A 20,302-nucleotide genomic window follows, 5' to 3' on the forward strand; every position below is an offset into this window, starting at 1 on the left:
GTGCCCGCCGCTCCCAGGCCAAAAAGGTGCGGTGGGAAGCCCTTGGGGCGCTCTTGGCGTCGGGGGTGAGTGTTCAGTCCTCCGCGCCCCTGCCAAAGCCGGGGCTCAGAGGCGTCTCGGAGCCCCTCGCTTGTGAGGCCTGGCTGGCGCAGGCTTCGATCGGAAGGCGGACCTCAAAAACCGCGTGAGCGGCTTAAGGGCTGCGTGGTGGGCACAGCTGGATGGTTTGCAAGGGCAGGAGCCTTTGAACAGGCTTTAACATGACCCGGTACGGGGCCAGCGTAGGAGCAGGGTGTGGAGACGGAGAATCGCCTCTGATTTGGTGTACGGAGGAGGAGGACGTGGAGTGGCGATGGGTGAGCGGTCGTTCGATCTCAGGCACGAGCGGAGCTGGCATGTTTTGGGGGTTTTAAGTAGTCTGAGGAGGGAAAAGCAGCGTCGTCTCCACGCGTGGTGTGGCCAGCTTTGGTGTTGGTGTCCCTCTGAAATAGCGAGCTGGGCAACCCCCCTTCTCTTGAGCAAATAAGCTTTTCTTTTAAGGGAGGCTTGGCTGTTGGAGAGGAGTTTTTTAACAACATTTTGTCTTTTTGTGGTAGACTAAATAAGCAAATAAGCCATAAAAATAACAGTTGTGTTTCAGCAGTTGCTCATCATCTTATTATCTTAGCTGTGAGCCTTATTAACTTCTGGGAGGCTTGCAGCTGTTCCCCTCAACCGGACCGATTTGGGATCTGCATCTCGGTGGTGCTGTGATGGAGCCGGGGCTGGTGTAAGCTCCAGGCCAGCTCCTCTGCATTGCGGTCACGAGCTCAGCCTTGGTTTGTCTGGGCCTCACCTGTGACAGTCCCTCTGTGGTGGGGGATAATCTGCTGGTGGGAAACACCGGGGCTGTTGGATTTGGTAGGGAGATGCTTGGGTTGCTCCAGACCTGGAGCTGCAGGCCTGCAGACTCAGACCTAGAAAGTGGAATCTCCTCTTCCTCATGGTTGTTCTTACCAAAGCTTGTGGATTTTTATTGTCTTTGCTGTGCTGTGGAGGACAGCGACCCAAGACCTGCCTCTTGCCCAGCCTCCTGCTCCTCCGAAAGGCAGAAACCTGAACCTCGCAGCAGAGCATTAGCAGAACTGCTTCCTCTTCCTGCCAGGGACCAGCTAAAACGCGTCCCCGCCGCGTCTCAGCCAGACACTGTTACATCCCAGGTACCAGCGTTTAATAAGCATGCGGGGCTGCTGCTTGCAGCCCCCTGCACCCCGTTTAACTCCCGTGTAGGATCGGACAGCGGTGACACAGCTGACGCCGGAGCAAAGCTGTGCTGCGAGAGCCGTGTCCTCCCTGTGCACCCGGCGCCTGGGCAGCCGCGCTGGGCGCTGGGGATGGTTCTGTGAACAGCAGACTAACGCGAAACGATCTCCTTCTGCCTGAAACTGAAAGCCTGGTGATTATTGGTGTGATTTACTTTTGCTAGGGGTTTTGTGTGTGTGTATTCATTATGCAAATAGCAGGCCGTGACTGCTTTTCAGCTCTAGCCCTGTCTCTCTGGCCTTGTGCTTTGCTGGAGGAAGGGCTGGTTCAAAACCTCACGTAACCTTGGGGTGGCTTGAAGAGAGGTGACATCTGGCGTTCCTGGCCTTAGGAGTCACCTACCGAAAGGCTATGGCTTGCGGGCACAAGGCGGCTGGGTCGGCAGCGTGGTTGGGGTGGAAAGGGGATGCCAGGAACTCTGTGGTTTCAGCCTCGGCAGCCTGTGCCGACTTCCTCCCCTGGCCAGGGGTTTGGGTTACCCGCCTCGGCCTCCTTGCTGATCCCGGGACGTGTCCCGCTCCCGAGCGGCACGTGGCTCCACCACCGTGTTCCGTCTCCCGGTGGGGCAGCCGGCAGTGCCGGCTACGAGGCGTCGGCATGGTCTGGACGCTGCGCAGAGGTGCACGGCCCTGCCTTGTCTTTTCCATCAGGGTACCCGTCTCCGTGGGGTGTTTTTCGGGGTGATCCTGTGCCCCACGTGCTTTAATGTGGTTTTGGTAGTAGGCAGGATCACAGAGCAGGGACTTTCAGATGTGGAGTCTGCTGGCCTATAATTTAGCTGGGGCTGTGATGTTCAGGGCAGGCTGGCAGACAAGTTTGGCAACCTTCTGGTCCGCAGCTCTGCCCCAAATCCTCTCTGGATTTGACAAGGATCTTTTCCACAGATGGGTTTAGATCTCTGACTCTTCCTCTCCCCCGTGCCGCGGTTTCCCAGGCGCTGAAGCCAGGGGACTGGTGACCGCCGTGCAGACCGGCTCTGAGCCGCGCGACCGCGGATGGGTCCTGCCAGTGCTTCGGGAGGCAGCCTGCGTGCGGAGGGCTTGTGCACGGTGGGATGCTGTTGCCCCCGTCAGAGAGCTGCTTCCACATGAAGCTGGTGCTTGCTGTAAACTCTTCTTTTTCTGTGAGGCAGGATAGTTAACACCACTTAGCCAGTAAGGTTAAAAATACCCTTCCCTTCCCCCCTCGTTGGCTTTGTTTCGCCTAAGAAAAATAGTTCTTTTGCCTAAGAAAATAGTTGTGTTTTGAGCTACCAAAATAACTCCCCTTGTCGACCTGGTAGAGTTCGAGGTGGAGCTGGGCTCTTCCCATCTCTGCTGTCTCCTTTTTGGTAGAAGTTACTGACTCAAGACCATGACTCTCCTCTTCGATCAGAAGGGGCTGAACGAGAGATCTTAGACTTGGGATTTCTAAGAACAACAACAAAAAACCCTTCTGTGGCAGAGGCCTTCCCGTTAACACCAAACAAGGAGAAATACTCGTGTAATCAGTCCTGTGCAGGGACTCCTGTGAGGAGGAGCCTCCCTTTCGGTGGGAAGCCATCACTTGAAGAGCATCTCTGAGAGCATGGAAGCGATGAACGGTTCGTAAATGGCTTCATTCCTGCTTTAAAGCTGTGAGACAGAGGATCCAGAATTGGTTTTGCTTTTAAAAGCAGAGGTGTTAAAAGGAGGGCGTGGTTGGCCAAGGCAAAGATAGGGTGTTTAGAGGCAAGAAAGGCCAGAACCTTTTTAGTGAGGGGCTGGGAAGGAGGTAATTGAAGGCAACACTTGAAAAGATCAGTGGGATATATCTAAAACCCATCTGTGAGCCCAGAGAAATCAGGTGCTGTGGGTTTGTTCTTTCCTCTCCCCATCGGAAACCCTGATAGAAATGAATTAAAGGTTTATGGCAGAGCAGGCCCCGAGCCCAAAATGAAAGTAATAAGCCAGGCCGAGCACTGGGCTGGCCCTTTGTGGCATCCACCCACGAGGGCGCTCTGTTTCCCTTAATCAGTGGCGAGGGGAGCTGGTGGTGATGCAAGCCTATGCTTCCGAGATGGGAGCGACCTCTTTGTGCCTGGACCCGGGCTGCCACGTGCAGTCCTGCCTCTGCCAGCATCTCCGGGCTCTGCTCAACCCAGCGGAGGTTCACCCTTGTACTGGCGTTCGCTCCCGTGTCCTCCTGTCCATGAGAGGAGCTCCTCTTGGCAGATTTCTGCTTTTAGCCCTAGTCTCAGTTTGCTCAGGGAGGTATGGTGGGGCTTACATGCCTTGCAGGAGGTGCTGGGGGTGCAGCACAGCTCCTCCACGTCGCTTGTGAGCCTTCCTCCAGCACGGGAAAAAGCAGTATTGAGCCTGGAGACGGACCCATCAGCATCCCCAACCTTCAGGCTCCCCTCAGCTCACTGACCCAAAGCCCCTTTGAGGACGGAACCAGCGCTCTTCCCATCCGTGCTGGAGGGAGGAGGATTCCCTCGTGTCACCTCTTTTCTTCCCGGGAATCTTTTTCAGTGTACCAACCTGCTTTTCTCCACTTTACTGTAAATATTTGTATCCTGCTAAACGGTGATTAGAAAAGTCATTTGAAAAACAAATGTCCTTGTGTCACGCTGTTCTCAGCAGAGATCCTGTGCTGAAGAACCAGATGGCAGCGCTGGAAGAGGAGCGTAGCGTTCGGTATCTCCCCCCGCCGCAGTATTTTAAAGCCTGGTGATTTTCCTTCTGGTCCTCTTACCGACGGCTTCCCTCTGCTGAGGTTGCGGCTGAAGCCCTGCGTCGCTTGGAGGAGCACGTGGTGAAAACAGGTTTTAGGAAGTGGGGTGAACTTGTTGAAATCTCCCATAAATTAACCTGCTTCCCCAAAGCCAGTGCTGGAAGGAGATGTTTGGCAGCACAGACTGGTGGCCTGCTGGGCAGAGCAAGGTCTGGGGGGGCACATGCAGGCAGTCATGGCAACCGGCAGCAAAGCCTAATTTTTCTCTTCAGGATCTAGATTATCAGCCCTTCGGTAGCGACAGCCTCTTCCCCCCTGATTGCAGGGGTGTTTTGTCTTCATCCCAAAGTGGAATAGGATGTTTGGTTAAAACCCCCGCACGTTTATGGGGAGTTAAAGAAGCACAATCCCACTTGTTCTCTTTGAGACCTTATTCCTGTGTACTTCAACCTCAGAAAGACGACCCTCCTGTCGCTAACAGAACCCCCGCCGCCGCCTGGCTGGTGAGGCCTGTGCTGGCATGTCCTCGGCCTCCCCAGGGGTGACTGCTCTGCTCCCGCGGGAACGTCCCTGGCTGGAAGGCGGCTCTGCTGTTTGCCTTGGTGGTTTTCCATTCCGTGGCGTGGGTGCCTTCCTCCGAGGCTGCCCTTTTCTTGTCTCACAGTGGCTTGTTCCAATGTCAAATTCCTTGTGCTTTTGCAGGCGGAGCTGCCTTTTCTGTGCCGTCTCCCCCTTCAGCTTTCGTGGAGTTTTCAGTGCCCGTGAGCACTCGCCCTGTTAACTTCTTCCCCTGCGATGCTGCGACGGGACCTGTGGGTCGGCAGACGGGGCTGCTCGGGCGTCGCAGAAACGATGCCAGTAGAAAGTCTCCCACTTGCATTTTAACTGTCGGCGTCGTTCTGGAGCAGCCGGTTCCTTGGTGACCCACAGACCCCGCGCTGCGCCCAGTGGAGATCCCCTTGGGGTGACCTGTGGTGAGAGTTAAAAATAAAGCTAGACTAAGCCTCCTTACTAAGCTGTCTGTCAGGAAAACCACCAGAGTCTTTATAGACCTGCTAAGCCTGAGAATAGCTGAATTGGGTGTATGAGGGGGTTTGCCAGGTACAAAAAAATGACCAAACCATGTGTAAGAGCAGTCCCAAGGCTGTTTCGGAACCCTGCTTCGCCTCTGCACAGCTTTGTCAGCAGGGACTCATGTTGGAGAGGGTGAAGGCTGGTTGGGAGGCTTCCAACTGCACAAGGTAGTAGGTAGTTTTGCTTGGGATGGCAGCTGTGATCGCTGCCGGTCGCCTCCAAGGAAGGGCAGGCTGGGTGGGAGCTGCTGCTTCCCTGAAGCCGGATGCTGCCATGGAGGTGATGGGCACCAGCTCGGCTCATTTCCTCCATCCACCTCCAGTTTGGGAAGGGCAGGACACTGCTGGATGGAGCTGTTCCCGTGGGAGTGCGGCTGGCCCTCTGTATACACCGTGGCGTCTCCAAAATGGAGATCACCAGGAGGCTCAGAGGAGCTCTTCCAAGGATGCAGCCCTTCCCCTGAGCAGCACCAGCATGCAAGGAATGCTTTCCTGGCCTGCGACACGGTGCCGTCTCCCAGGGACGCTGCGCGCTGCCAGGCTGCAGCCACCAGCAAAAGCCTTTCTGTGACCAGCGGGAAGCTGGAGCGTCACATCGAGGCGAGATGAAGGGCCTAAACGCTGAACTGGCTGCTCCCGGTCGCGTAGGCGCGAGGGTGAATGTGCTGTGGTCTCCAAGGCAGGAGGCTTGTACAGGGACGTGTCTGGGAAGAGCCGCTGCCCCTCCAAGGGGGGAGCTAGTCTGCCTTCATCCCTGATTAGATAGAACAGATGGAAACCAGCTTTGTTAGTGCTGCTGCCTGTTTGGCCAACAGCAAGATGCCAAGAATCCATCCATCCATCCATCCATCCATCCATCCATCCATCCATCCATCCATCCATCCATCCATCCCACTCCTCACAAATAAGCGGCCAGGACTGAGGAGATGATTAAATCTTTGTATACGTGGCAGCAGCGTGGTTGTGGGGACTCTGATCCACTCCCCTCCGCAGCAACCGGTAGGACAAGGGGCTGGATGCTGTGACTCGAAGATGTGGCAGCTGAAGGTGCCTGCAACGTGCCGCCGGCCGGGAGGATGCTCTGGCTAATCCGTTGAGACAAACGCTGCAGGTTTTCCACCTGTCGGTGGTTTGGCAGGTTTCAGAGCAGTGACTTGTTTCTGGCACAAATCGTGGCAAGGCCGAGGGCTTCCAGCTCTGGGTTGTGGGGGCTGCCGGTCCCCCGTCTGCCGGCCGTGCCAGCTAACCTCCTCCATTGGTGTCGGTGGGTTCTAACTGAACCGAGCTCCCCGGGACGGAATCCCTCCCTTTTGCAAAAAGGATGTTTACCCACGATATGTGATGGTGTTGTCCAGTCTGCTGCGGCGTGGGGCTGCCGGTGGGTTTTGCCGTGGCCGTTGGAGCAGCCTGGCTGCCTGTCCTTCCTGCTGCTGGTGGCCGTCACCCCACCGCAGGGACAGCCAGACAGGCTGTGAGTCTCCTCACAGCGGTTGGACCGGGCTGTCAGCTGCAGCCATTTCCCTGACACATAAGCTGTGCTGTCCGAGGAGCGGATTCCTGCAGGCGGGCAGCGAGTGCTCCAGCAGCCTTGGCTTAATCTGCGGCAGCTGAGAGCTGGGGGAAGAGGCGACTGCCAGGGCTGGCTCTCCGCAGTGCTGCAGGGTGTTTGTATTTACCCCTCACAACCCCTGAGATAAAGGTTTCTCTTCTTTTTGGCTTGGTTTTTTTTTTGCTTTTGCTGATTGATGTTAGAAGTAACCATCCACCCTCCATGCTAAGAGCAGAAAAGACGAGGGCAGCATACCCCAGTCCCCAAGACCCCCCATCCGCTCCCAGTGGATCTGCTCCCGTTGGACAGACACGCATCCGGCTGCTCTCCAGCACACGGGGCATCCCCTGTTCTCCTGCCTAGTGGGATCCTTTGCCTGGTTATCCTTGAAAATCAGAGTCTTTCCTGCTGTCTAAGTCACATCCCCTGGCTGCAGCTTAATCCTGGGATTTCTTACCCAGCCTGCAGCGACAGGAGGAACATTATTCCCTTTGTCTCTGCTGCGGCCATATTTGAAACCTGTTGCCATGTCTCCCCTCAGCCTCCCCTATTTCTTCATCCCTTGCTCCACAGCCCACATGTTCAAGGTCTCTTACTGAGTCTTTTGTTACCCTCTGGACGCCTTCCTGGTGAGCTGTGTCCTCGTGGGGCTGGCCTTGGGACGGCCTCGCTGCTGCGGGGGGGGAAGGACGATTCCTGCGTCATATTGGGTACCCCTGACAGCGTGTTCCCCTTGCGAGGCATTTGATCTTTCTGCAGCTCTCCAGTCCCGACTCGCGCCTGCCTGGTGATTCGTTGCAACCCGCCGATCCTCTGCCGCGGAGCTTGTATGTACGTGGGGAATTGCTCCAGCCTCGGGGCAGTGCTCTCCTTGCCAGGCTGCATCCTGTGGTCTCGGACGTCTCCCCCAGAGCACTGGGATCCTTCTGAACTTTCTTCTGTCCTGGCTGGGGATCAAAAACTGATATGAAACAAACGAAGCAAAAAAGGCGGAGGAGCGTTGGGATTTGCCGGAGGGTTGTGAGGCTGGGGTTCAAAGGGAAGGCAGCCCAGGGATTTTGTGCTTAGCGTGGGGCTCAGGAGAAGCAAGCTCCCATCTGTTTCTCTGCTGTGTGTCTCTTCATGGCTTCCTTGGCATGCTTGGGTCACGGTGCTAATGCTCATTCTCCTTGCTCTGTTGCAGACTCTGCCATATTCCCCATCATGGGTGACATGAAAACTCCAGATTTCGATGACCTTCTGGCAGCTTTCGACATTCCTGACATCGACACGAACGAGGCCATCCATTCTGGCCATGAGGAAGCTGATGCTCACATCAAGCAAGTCCCCGGGGAGCCGGGACCCCCTGACCACGTCCTGCCCCACACGGACATCACCGCTGTCAGCGTGATCGTAAAGAACACTGTCTGCCCCGAGCAGCTCGATGCCCTGGACGGGCGCAGTAAAGACGGGCACGTCATCGGGCCCCGCTTGCTGCAGAATGGCTTTGGGGCCACCGAGATGCCCAGGTCCCCCACCTCCAGGTCCGTGGAAGCTGTGGCATCCTCCAACGGGGAGTGCTGGGTGAAGGAAAAAGGCCCCAAACCCCTCGATATCTTCTCCCATTTTAGCCCCGATCCCAACGAAGACAACGCTGCCAACCTGATTGACAGACCTCGGGAGTGTAAGCCGAAAGACAAATCCCTTGCCGTGCCCTCCCTCTCCCCGTCTCCCACCTCGTCGCTGGACTGCAAAGAGCCCATGGGAGACAGCACGGAGAACCTGCCCCCGCCTTTCCCACAGTCCTTTGAAACTAGCCAGGCGGGGGGTGCCAACGGGTCCCCTCCTACCATCCCCTGCATCAAAAAAGAGGAGTCTGACTCGGAGGAGGTGGGCCGCGAAGCCAGCCCCAAGGGTTTGGCTGCAGCCTTGGGCGACAGTCCCTTGGATCACCTGAAATCGGTCACTGTTCGCTACTCCACGGATGATTCTCCCATTGTGTCCTGGCCCGGCTCTGACCCAAACCTCGACAGCAGCACCAGCAACCTTCCTGAAGTGAAACGCTCGCCCGCCAGCCCCCGGGAGCCGTTCTTCAAGCCTTCCTCGCCCGTGGTGCAAAGCCCCAGGCTCCCCACTTCTCCGAAACAGCTGGACAGCATCGCCCTCAAGGAAGAGCAAGAAATTCTGGAGAAGTCAATAGGAAGTCCACAGAGCATGTCCAGTGCTGAGGAAGAGGAGGAGGAGGAAGACAACAACAATGATTCTCCTTCTTCCAATTCCTCTCGGCCCCTGAAAGTGCGGATTAAAACCATCAAAACATCTTGTGGCAGCATCACCCGGACAGTGACCAGGGTCTCATCAGATTCAGAGCCGGGCTCCACCAAGGGGCCGCCCGAGCACAGCTCTCAGGACACCTCTCTTGATGGTGCCGGCTTCTCAGTATCGGCAGAGAAAGAGGAAGGGATCGCGTTGGAGGTGTCCAAGGAGAAACTGGAGCTCTCCAGCCCCTTGAAAACCATCGAGGGGCCAAAAATTGTCAGTGTTCAGCTTGGCAACGGCACCAAGCTCAAAGGGACCGTCCTGCCCGTCTCCACCATCCAGAATGCCAGCAGCGCCATGCTGATCGCTGCCAGCGTGGCTCAGCAAAAATCCGTGGTGCTGCCGGCAAAGACGGGTAAAGCCATGGCCAAGAACATCATCAATCTGGTACCGCAGACCCTGCCCAAAGCTGACACCAGGACCAACATCAGCACCGTGACGCAGACCACCACCATCACCACCACGGCCAACCAGAAGGTCAACGGCACCACTGTTGTGATGGTGCAGCCGCAGAAGCCGTCCCCTACCATCGCAGGCACGGTCATTTCCAGGAGCCAGTCCAGCCTCGTGGAAGCCTTTAACAAGATCCTCAACAGTAAAAACCTCTTGCCAACATACAAACCCAACCTGAATCCTCCGGCCGACGCGAGCCTCGCCCTGCCTCCCTTCGGTTACCGCTGCCTGGAGTGCGGGGATTCCTTCGCCCTGGAGAAGAGCTTGGCTCGCCACTACGACCGGCGAAGCATGCGCATCGAGGTAACCTGCAACCACTGCACCAAACGCCTCGTCTTCTTCAACAAGTGCAGTTTGCTCCTGCACGCCCGGGAGCACAAGGACAAAGGCCTGGTGATGCAGTGTTCCCATTTGGTCATGAGGCCGATTGCTTTGGATCAAATGATCGGACAGCCGGATATCACCCCCCTGGTCTCGGTGACCTCCTTCCCCGCTAGCAAAGTGACTGGCGTGGCTCAGGACGCCCTGGCCACGGCCAACGGGGCTCAGGACCTCCCCATCCTGCCCCTGAGCAGCAGCTCGGAGCAGACCAACTACAGCTGCTTCAGGTGCCTGGAGTGCAAGGAGCAATGCAAAGACAAAGCCGGGCTGGCTGCGCATTTCCAGCAGGCGGCGACCACGGGGACGACCAGCAGCACGGTACGTGGGTGGGGGGGCAGTGGGAGCTGGACGTTAGAGCCACAGCAGCCCATCCCTGGGGACGTGGGACAGAAGTGGAGGGCGCTCCAAATGTGATTTAGGCAGCACCTGCCTGTAAAACTCATTCAGGAAGGAAAATGCATGAGCGGGGCTTTGCTTCATGCCCACGAGGCCCTGGGTGGGGGGAAGCTGGTTGTCGGCAGGTGATGAAGCTGCCCCGTGGGTGCAGGAGCCGGGGTGTGGCGGGGAGGGAAGAGCGGGTCCCCGAGCATCAGTGCCCTGCCTGCTGGCACCCGCTGCGGGATGCAGCTGTCCCCACACAGCCATGTTAGGGCCGTGGGCGCTGCTTCCTCTTTCACCAGCCTGAAGCACAAATGGAGTCTGGAGAAACCAGGGTGTGCCTATGTTGGGTTTTTTCTCCCCCCTCTTCGAGGGCCAGCCTCGAGATCCTGGGCGCTGCCCGCTGCTGCCAGCACATCCTGGTTTGTCAGGGCAGGCAGCATCCAGCAAACCCACAGGATTAACGCTGCCGAGGGATGACCTTTAAAAGGCAAGGAGGGAAATCGGGCCGCAGAGGAGCCCTGTCCTCCCCGTGGCACATCTTCAGTCTTCACCTTTCCCTTTGTCCGGAGACATTCAGCCCTCTCTTTGCATAGGAGGAATTTGCTGTTTCCTGGTAACTCTGTTTACTTTGAAGCTGCTGCTGTAGCTGGGAGGCTGTTCAGATGCAGATATTGCGGCCCTGCCTCGAGAGAGGAGGGCTGCTTTCCCTTGGATCACCAGGAGCACTGAGGTTCCCGTGCTTTTATGGATTGTCCTGAGGAGTTTGCTTTTAACATTTTTCTCTTACTCCCATCCCCTCTCCTAGCCTTGGTGTCGGTGGGGGGTTTGGGATGCAGTAGAGACGGACGGGGGCTGCGGCAGGAGCAGTGAGAGGGCACAGAGAGGAGGAGATCAGGGACGGGAGAGCTGGGGAAAATGGTCCTTATCTCCCCGCAGGCACCTGCTGCCCATGAATGCCGCAGCACAGTATTTCTGGCTCCGAGAGCCCATCTGCGGGGAGTGCTTCAGCTTGGAAATTCAACATGAAGTTGCTGGCAGGGCAAGGCCTGTTAACAGCCTTCACCTAGCCAGGGCAGCTTTGACCCCATACCCAGCAGGGGGACTCCTCCCTAAGCCAGCACTGCCTACAAAAAGCCTTTTTTAAAAATTAAAAATAATAAAAAAAAAGACCCAGAAGCTTCCTCAGCACAGCGAGGGATGGGGATGGCTGAAGCCATAAGCCTCTGTAATCCTCTTCCTCACCTGCCACCTTTCAGCCCTTCTCCCTTCCCGATGTGCCCCTTGTCCCTGCTCCATCTCCCACGCTGTCTTTAGCAGCTGTTCCCTGTCCGATCCCTCGCTCCCTCCTGTTGCCCCGCTGCCAAAATCACCCTTGGGTCTCTCCTGGCAGTGCTTTGGACCCAGGTCTGGGTACCGGCAGCGAGGGGAGCCCGAGGACAGCTTACTGTGCCCGGCACCTGGCTGGGCGCTGCTCCTTCTCTCCTCGCCCCACCTTTGCTCTGGTGATCGCATCTTTCAGGGCAGCTCCTATTGGAAGCCCCAACCTGATTCCTTGAGTCCTTGTCAGCTTCTCCCCTCGACATCCCCACGTCCGTATCCTGGCGTGGGGTTGGAAATAGTTTCGAAACGGTTTTGGCAGCTGGTTTGAATACGCCCCCGCTCCCTCCGGTGCTACTCCCTCGCCGAGCGGCTGGTCCCCGGCTAACCCTTGGCACGCGCTGCATCTGGAACCCATCTGCGATGAAAAGCCTGGAAAAGGCGTCTTGTCTGCTTGCAAAACACCCTCAACAATTACCCAGCAAGCTGGCGCAAGCAGATTATCTCCTAAAACGTACCCTGCAGAGTCCCAGCACTTATCTTCCCCCGGCGGCGTGCGGATTGGGGCTGCTTTGGGTGTTGCAGGTTGTTAGCCCATCCACCTGCAGAGAAGGCTTAAAAGCCCTGTTGTACACGTGGGTGTGTGCCAGGCTGAACCTCTCGATGCTCTTCTCCCCCCAGGTTTGTACGACGTGTCCCATGATCATGTCCAATCGCTGCAGCTTTAACGCCCATCAGCGGATGCACAAAAACCGGCCTCCCCACGTCTGCCCCGAGTGCGGAGGGAATTTCCTCCTGGCGAACTTTGAGACCCACCTGAAGGAGGCCTGCCTGCACTTCTCCCGCAGAGTCGGGTACAGGTAGGGCACCGCGGCCTGAGTGTGGGGCAGAGGGGCCTGGGGGGGACGCCCAGGACCGAAGAGGAGAGTCCCAAGGCCCCAGCGGGTTTCCATTTTGCAGCTGGGGCAGGAAGGTGTGTTCCTTCTCCCCACCGGTGCTGGCTGCAGGACTGGGGGTGAAGGTCTCACCTCACCCCTTCTCTGGTGCTCATCCCTTTGACCCCGGGGGAATTGTCCTCCTCCTGGCCACTGTTTTAACCTCAGTCATGGCTGGCAGGGTCAGACCCCTGCAATCTCTCCCTGCTCCTGATGAGCTGCGTGCGCCCTGGATCCACCGGCGATGGGCAGGACTGGTTGCTCCAAACCAGAGTCCTCCCAGAGCCCAAAACTGGTTTGGATCCTGGTGTCTGTTGGGGCGGGGGCCCTTTTCCCAGTCCCATGGCCAGACAGGGAGCAGGTGTGGGCCCTTGTGCTGCGGTTTCTCTTTGCTGTTAGCACTTGGTGTGCACAAGTCTGAGCTCCCCTGCACCGTTTGCCCCCAACCCCTTGCCTCCCGCTCTCCTCCGCTCTCCAGGTGTCCCAGCTGCGCTGTGGTCTTTGGCGGGGTCAACTCCATCAAGTCCCACATCCAGACCTCCCACTGCGAGGTGTTCCACAAGTGCCCCATCTGCCCCATGGCGTTCAAGTCAGCGCCCAGCGCCCACGCGCACGTCTACACGCAGCACCCCGGCTTCAGCAACCAGCAGTCCAAGTAAGTGCTCCTGGTGAGCTGACGTCCCCACAGATCTCACCAGAAGAGATCACGCCTAACAAGCGATAGGACGAGAGGAACCGGCCTCAACTTGTGCCGGGGGGGGATTACATTGGGTTTTAGGAAGCTTCTTCACCGAAAGGGTGGTCAAGCACTGGAGCAGGCTGCCCAGGGAAGTGGTTGAATCGCCATCCCTGGAGGTATTTGAGACGTGTAGACGTGGCATGTAGGGACATGGTTTAGTGGTGGGCTGGGCAGTGTTGGATTTATGGTTGGACTCAATGGTCTTAAAGGTCTTTTCCAACCTAAATGATTCTATGATTCAAAGAAGCATGAGCATCCTCGGTGGGTGGGATGCGGGCAAGGGCTCAGCACCAGCATGTGGAGCCGCATCCATCTCTTTTTTGCTTTCCCATCCCTCGGTGCGGGTCAGACCGTGCCCAGGGCTGCTCCCAACCTGCTTTCCAACGGGGTTCTTCCAAGATTCTCCTGATCCAAACCCGGGCTGTGCCGACAGTGGTGTTTTTCCCTCCGACAGAATGATCTACAAGTGTGCAATGTGTGACACGGTCTTCACCCACAAGCCCCTGCTCTCCTCCCACTTCGACCAGCATCTGCTCAACCAGCGGGTCAGCGTCTTCAAGTGTCCGGACTGCCCGCTGCTCTTCGCCCAGAAGCGCACCATGCTGGAGCACCTCAAGGTAGTGCTGTGGCCGGGCTTGGCGCGTTTTGTGCAACCCGTTGGTATTAGTATTTGGGAACTATCCTTCGCTAGCGGTGGGATTAGGGCTGTCACTTCATCACTGACACAGCAGGGCTCTGAGATCTGCTTCCCTTGTCCCCCACACCCCTGGCCCAAAGCCTGAGGAGATGAGCCTGTCTGGGGCCTGGGGGGTGGGCGGGCTTTCCTTCCAGCCTGCTGCAGAGCTGGGGGGAAAACCACGGTCCCAGACAGCTGCCAAGCCCCTTATCTTTGCTTTCCAGAACACTCATCAGCCCCAGAAGCCCAGGGAAGACCTGGCAAAGAAGGCGGCTGTCCTGCTCACGCCGAAGCAGGAGCCTGTCGAAACCCCTGTGTCCAAGATCTCGGAGGAGTCGTCATCCTCCACGGAGGAGGATGAGCCCCCCAGCTCCCCCGAGCTGCGCAAGACCAAGCGAAGCCGCTTCCAGCGCAAGACGGCCAACAAGTCGAAGGGCAGCGGGTGGACGTGCGGCGTTTGCCACTCCTGGTTCCCGGAGCGTGATGAATACGTCTCCCACATGAAGAAGGACCACGGCAAGGTGAGGAGAAAGCCGGGGGCTCCGGCTCTGGCTCTGCCGAGCCCTTGGGAATGTGGGCAGGGCATGTTCGTGGCACAGAGCAGCGGGGCAGGGCAGGCGGGTTCCTTGCGGGGCCGGGAGCATGTTCTGCCGCAGTCTGGACATTGCTTCTCCCCCCAGTACAAACTTGGTCAGGGTTGAGGTTGTGGGGAGCAGGACGTTGCCTATTCCGGTGAGCAGCAAAGACCAGAAACCCGTTACCCAAACGTGCAGCTGTAGGATGGGCAGGGAGAGGAAATCTGGGGCCGCGCTGAGTTCCCACTTCTCCATTCTGGAGGGTCTGGCTTCTCTGCTCGAGCAGGGAGCCCCTCACTCCGGGCTCCCGGCTCCACCTGCCTCTTTGTTTCTTGCAGTCGGTGAAGAAGTTCCCATGCCACCTGTGCGAGCGTTCGTTCTGCTCCGCTCCCAGCCTCCGGAGACACGTGCGAGTGAATCACGAAGGGATCAAGCGCGTCTATCCCTGCCGGTACCCACAGCACCTTCTGGGATGGGCTGAGAAGAGGGGTCTGGTTTAATAGGGGTGACTTTTGTTTCCCTCGGTCAAGCTGTTGTGGGGAGGATAAAGCTACGGATGGTTGAAGCATGATGGGGATTGAACAAGTGTCTTGGGAGTAGGAGCAGAAGGAGGTACCGGGGAGGACTCTGGGGTTTTATACCCTCTAGAGGAACGTGGATGAGCATGTTTGTGCTTAGAGTCGGGGGTCAGGACGCCAGAGCCAGGCTTTGCAGGGGAGCCAGGGCTGGAGCGGGCCTGGGGCTCGCCTCCTCGCTGCAGAGCATCACTTCATTGCCTCCCTCCTCTGGCCCCGCAGGTACTGCACAGAGGGCAAACGGACCTTCAGCAGCCGGCTCATCCTGGAGAAGCACATCCAGGTGCGACACGGGATCAAGGTGACCGACCATATGAAGAGCCAGGAGGTCGTTATTGCCCGGATAGGGACCGGCGCCACGCAGGTGCGAGGTTTCTGAGGTCTCTCAGGGTGCGCGCGAAGGGCTGGGGCCTTGCGGAGGCTTTGGGCAGGGTAGAAGGCATCCCTGTGAGCCCTGATCCTCGTTTGCTCTTGCCTCTGCACGTCCCGCGGTGCCTGGGACCGGCAGCTGCCTCCCACTGCGAGGCCCAGCCCCGCTGGGTGGGTGCGGGCCCCGTCCGGGCACAGCTTGCGTAGCTCCCGCCTCTCCCTGCCGGCAGGGGTTGAACTTGGCTGGCTCAGCCCCTCGCTCTGTGCTGGGAGAAAAGGCAAAACATCCCGTCTTGCTTAGAGCTTGCTTGGGAGCCGCCCAGGCTGCGAGGGGCGCAGGCGCGAGGGGCGCAGGCGCGTCAAAGGCTGTCGCGGGAGCCCCTTGGCTGGGGTTACCGGCAGGAGCACGGCTCTTGGGGCCGGCCAAGGACCGTTGGGCCTTTATCCGAGCAAATGCGCGTGGGAGCCTGTTGGGAAATCCCGGAGGACACTGGGTGATGCCAGGAGCTGCTCAAATCCAGCACCCATCAAAGCTTATCCGAACTGTTCCCGTAGGTGTCCGGTCGGAAGCGGAAGCTGTCCTCGGACGAGGGCGACTCGTGCAGCGAGGAGCCTGACAGCACCACCCCTCCCTCCAAAAACCCCAAGGGTGACCGCAAGGCCCCCTTCCGGTGCCGAAAGTGCGGTTACCTCGCCAGCAGCTCGGCCGACTTCCAGGAACACATCCCCCAGCACCGGACTGACGAGAGCTCCCACCAGTGCCGGGAGTGCGGGCTCTGCTTCACCTCCCAGGTCTCCCTCAACCGCCACCGCTTCATCACCCACAAGAAGAAGAAGGGAGCGGGTGAGATGGAGGAGCCGGGGCCCCGGAGTCCCCTGGAAGGAGGCGCCCAGCACGTGGCCGACGGCAAGCTCTCCTGCAAGGTGTGCGGCCGGTGCTTCGACAGTCAGCTCAACCTCAAGACGCACTTCCGCACCCACGGCATGGCCTTCATCCGTGCCAGGCAGAACGCCAGCCCTGAAAACTAGGGCCCCGGCAGCAGGGGAACGAGACATGTATATAATCAGCACAGAGCTCTTTGCGACGGAGGTTGTTGGTGCCCACCTGGGCTCCCCCTCCCTCCCTCCCTCCCTCCCGGGCGGCGTTTCGACATGGGCTCGGATAAAGGAGCCGTGAAGAGAGCCCGGCTTGCACGATCCGGCCCGGCTCGCTGAGTGGGCTCGGGCGGCGTCCCGCCCTGGCCCGGAGGGCTCAGCCCACCCTGCTCGGTGGGCCAGAGCCGGGGGAAGGCAGGATTTCGGCTGCCTTATTGTACAGGAGCCCAGGGGCAGCGTCCAGCCTTGCCGCCCTGCTCTCGGAGAGACCAAACGGTTTGTTCACTGTTCGCCGCTCTGTCCTGACGCGGGGACGCGACCCGCCCCACAGCCGCTCGTGTCTGCGGGGAGGGACGGGGGCCTTCCTCCCATGGGGACGAGGATGAGGCCGGGAGAAGGACACCTCCCACCCTGGGGCCAGTGTTGGCAATCCTGAGTCACGGGCTCTTTTACACGGCGGGTCCCCTCCCGGCTGCTCTCTCCGGGACGTGCCGTGCTGGAAGGGAAGCGCGGCTGCGGCAGCGGGAGCGCCGGAGCTGGGCACGACCTGGGGACCAGGGGCGACTTCTCCACTGCAGGACAGAGCCGTCTGTGCTGACAATAATGTCACAGCAAAAATCCACCTTGGTTTTTGTTAGTTTTTGTTTTTTTTTTTTTTTTTAATTTCCCTTTTGAATGTTGCTTATTTTGTATTCTGCCGGGAGCCGTGGGGAGAAGCCGCTTCCAGACTCGTGGCTGGTCTCCATCGTCGCAGAGAGACGCCCCAGGCACTCCTTGGCTCCGCTCGCCTGCCCGATGCGCGGGGTCCCTCTTCGCCATCGCTTGCACCGACGCGGGGCGGCGCCGGGCTCCGGAGGCCGGTCGCTTCGCGCCCCCGGAGGGCCGCGCTCGGGGCGCGGCTGGCAGCCTCGGCCAACGGAGGAGGACGAGATTTTTCGTTCAGCAGCAGAAAAAACAGAAGCCAGAACGAGGCCTCGGGGCAACATCAGCACGAGGCCCGTGGCTGCGGCACCACGAAGCTGCACCGAGCGTTTGCCGGCGCTGCAGCCGGGGGGGACCTTCCCGCGCCCCGACCGGGATCCGCGCCAGCCGCTCTCCGGCTGAAGGGGCCCCGAGGAGGGAAAGCCGCCGCCGCCGCATCCCGTTACGGACTGAAACGCCGACGGTGAGTCTCGGGGGAGCGGGGGGGGGCTTTTCCCAGGGGCGCCGGTGTCACCCACTGCCGCCCCCCACCCTTCCCACCCAGCCTGGGGGGCCGAGGGCTCTGCTACCGCCCAGCCTACCGCTGGGCTCGGCTTTACCGGCCGCTCTTCCTCGGCCGTCCCTTGGCGGGCGCAGCGCGGCTCCGGACCACGGGGCTGGACCGAGCTCCCCCTCGGCCGCTGGGAGCCGCGTCCCGGCGCACACGCGTGTGCGAGCGCTCGGCCCCGGCCCAGCGGGGTCTCGCCCGCGCGGGGCCGTCACCGCGTCCCCCCCGTTACCTTCGGGGCCGGAAAAGAAACTTTCTACTTGTTCTCTTCGTTTAGCGCCTGTGCTTGGGGTAGGGTGTTCGTGTGAGTAATTATTTCAGTAACTTAACGTTGGGCTCCTTATTTCCTTGTGAATAACCTCTAACACGCTGTGTAAAGTTGTATCATACACTAAAAGTGACAAAAAAGAAAAAAAAAACAAAAAACCACCAACCTGCTGTTGTGATTTTGGGTTTTGTTTTGGTTTTGGTTTGTGTTTGTTTTTTATTTTTCTTATTTTCTGGGGTGGGGAAGGCTGGTGTGCCGGGGTTGGGGTTTGGGTCCTTTTTGTTTCCCCCTCCCCCCCTCCTTTTTTTTTTTTCTCCTTTTTTTTTTTAAGGGCAAGGGGCTAACCTGCCCCCTCGCTGCAGGTGGATTCAGCTGGCCGGCACCCACGGAGGCGGGGGGGGCTTTTGAAATAAAAGGAGAAAAAAAATAGAAGCAACCAGCAGTTTCCCCCCACCCCTGGGCCCGGCCCCCCCCTTCGCCTCCCCGACCCCCCTCCGCTGTGTCGCGTGGGGCTGTGAACGTGTAAATGATGTTTAATAAATAGAGAAGAACCTAAAGTTTCTACGAGTTTTAGAGGAAGGAAACAAAAACAAATCGCTTTGTAATCTTGGTTTTCAAGCACTTCAGTGCCTTTAGAGCGACCTGTTGAAGCGGGCGGGGGCGTCTCCACACGCGGGTTTAGGGGTTGGGATGATGCTACATTAAAACTACGGGCACTGCAAGAGGCTCTCAGGTATCCTTTATTCTTGTAGTAATAATGCAATTAAACTTTTAGTGGTTTAACCCCTGCTGTGCCCTGTCTTGCTTACCTGGCCCGCATGTGCCCCGGGGGGGGGGGGGCGGTCCTGTGTCCCCCCCGGCCCAGCGCCACCGTGTTGGTCCTGCCCCAAAATGGGGGTGGAAGGGGCTGATCCCCCCGCCCCGCCCCGGCTTCCCCAGAGAGGCCTTAGGGCTGCTCTGAGCCCTCCCCGCTGCAAAGCTGGAGGGGGGGACCCCAAAAAAAAGGTCTGTGATTGCCTGTGACCACAGTTTTAGGGTGCCCTTGGCATGGGGGACCCCACCCCGCACTCACTCCCTGATTTCCCACCCCCCCCCCGGAGGCTTCTGGCCACTGGCAGCCAGCATTTTAAAATAGAATTTTTGTTCTTTAATGCTAAATAATCAACATGACAAATAATTAGTGCTAAACAAAGAGACGGAGAACATCCAGGGGTCACAGGCCGGCGCGCTGGGCGGGGGGGGCCCCGGAGGGACCACGGAGGGGTCAACGCTGCGGGGGGGCGGGGGGTGAGACACTGGGGTGTCGCTGCTATTAAAGCAAAGAGGGGGGCGCAGGTGCCTGGTGGGTTAAACCTTTGGGGCTGCCAGTTCTCCCGCCTGGGCTGGCGGCGCTGGCGCTGCGCCCCGGGAGGGGCCGGGGGGGCTGGGGGCACCCCGGGACGGCACCCTGCTCCTTCCCACCCTCCGCTCCCTGCCCAACCCCACTGCGGGGGCTCCACGGGAGGGGGGACCTGCCCCCGCCAGCCCAGCCCCTGCCCCGCCAGGGCAAGGAGAAGCAGGCAGGAATTATTGCAAATGGGGGGTGGGGGGTGGGGGCGTGGGGGGCCTTCACAGTCCCAAACTGCTGGAACAGAGTCAAAAAAAAAAAAAAAACCACACACAAAAAAAAAACAAAATTAAAAAAAAAAAAAAAAAGGAAAAAGAAAAAAGACCCCCTCCAAAAAAACCCACCCCAAAACCGCCAAATCAACCAAAAACCAAAGGTGCTCGAAAGGTGCAGGAGCCGGCGCCGCCCCCCCCCCCCCCCCGGGTGGGCACCAGCCGCCAAACCCCAACCTTGAGGTACCGGCCCCGGGTGCTGCAGGACGGTGCTGGAGTGGTGACCGTGGGGCGGGGGGGGGGACCGGGGGGGGGACGGGGGCGGTTCGGCTTTCATTAAATGGTGGCAGCGGAGGTGGGGTGGAAAAGGGGGTGCAAGAAACAAAGAGGGGCCCCTGGGGGGGGTTGTGGGAGCAACACTGAGGCCGCGGCGGGGGGGGGGGGGGACATGCAGGGAAGGGGCCGGCGGGGGTCGCCTCCGCTGCCTTCAAGTGGTACCAGCAGAAGGGTCACGTCGCAGCAGCCACTGGGGGGGTGTGTGGGGTGTGTGTGGGGGGGCCAGGCCGGGGTCCCCCACCCCAGTCTTGACCACACCATGAGATTGTGGGAGGTCACAGGCCACTGACGGGAGTAATACTGATGGGCGGCGGCGGGGGGCAAGCGCTGCCCCCGGCCCGGGGCCCGGCGCGCACCCGGCCGCCGGCAGACCCCGCGCTCGCCCACCAGGACCAGGTACTGCCTGAGCCGTTTCGCTTTGATTTTTCTTCACACGTG

At 59.0% G+C, this 20,302-nt stretch overlaps 1 protein-coding gene across 3 annotated transcripts in view; it reads left to right on the plus strand.

Moving 5' to 3' along the window:
- Window positions 1–18,712, plus strand: part of ZNF687 (zinc finger protein 687) — a 30,449-nt gene extending 11,737 nt beyond the window's left edge. For all 3 annotated transcript variants that reach the window (XM_064475188.1, XM_064475190.1, XM_064475189.1), the window contains 8 exons: window positions 7,802–10,068; window positions 12,130–12,308; window positions 12,862–13,038; window positions 13,577–13,739; window positions 14,023–14,319; window positions 14,712–14,824; window positions 15,171–15,312; window positions 15,873–18,712. In XM_064475188.1, the coding sequence (XP_064331258.1) occupies window positions 7,822–10,068; window positions 12,130–12,308; window positions 12,862–13,038; window positions 13,577–13,739; window positions 14,023–14,319; window positions 14,712–14,824; window positions 15,171–15,312; window positions 15,873–16,346 (3,792 nt within the window). In that variant the 5' untranslated portion in view covers window positions 7,802–7,821 and the 3' untranslated portion in view covers window positions 16,347–18,712. The remainder of the gene's footprint in view (window positions 1–7,801; window positions 10,069–12,129; window positions 12,309–12,861; window positions 13,039–13,576; window positions 13,740–14,022; window positions 14,320–14,711; window positions 14,825–15,170; window positions 15,313–15,872) is intronic.
- Window positions 18,713–20,302: the final 1,590 nt, after the last annotated feature.

Source organism: Phalacrocorax carbo, chromosome 28 (genome assembly GCF_963921805.1).
Source record: "Phalacrocorax carbo chromosome 28, bPhaCar2.1, whole genome shotgun sequence".
Classification (NCBI taxonomy): domain Eukaryota; kingdom Metazoa; phylum Chordata; class Aves; order Suliformes; family Phalacrocoracidae; genus Phalacrocorax; species Phalacrocorax carbo.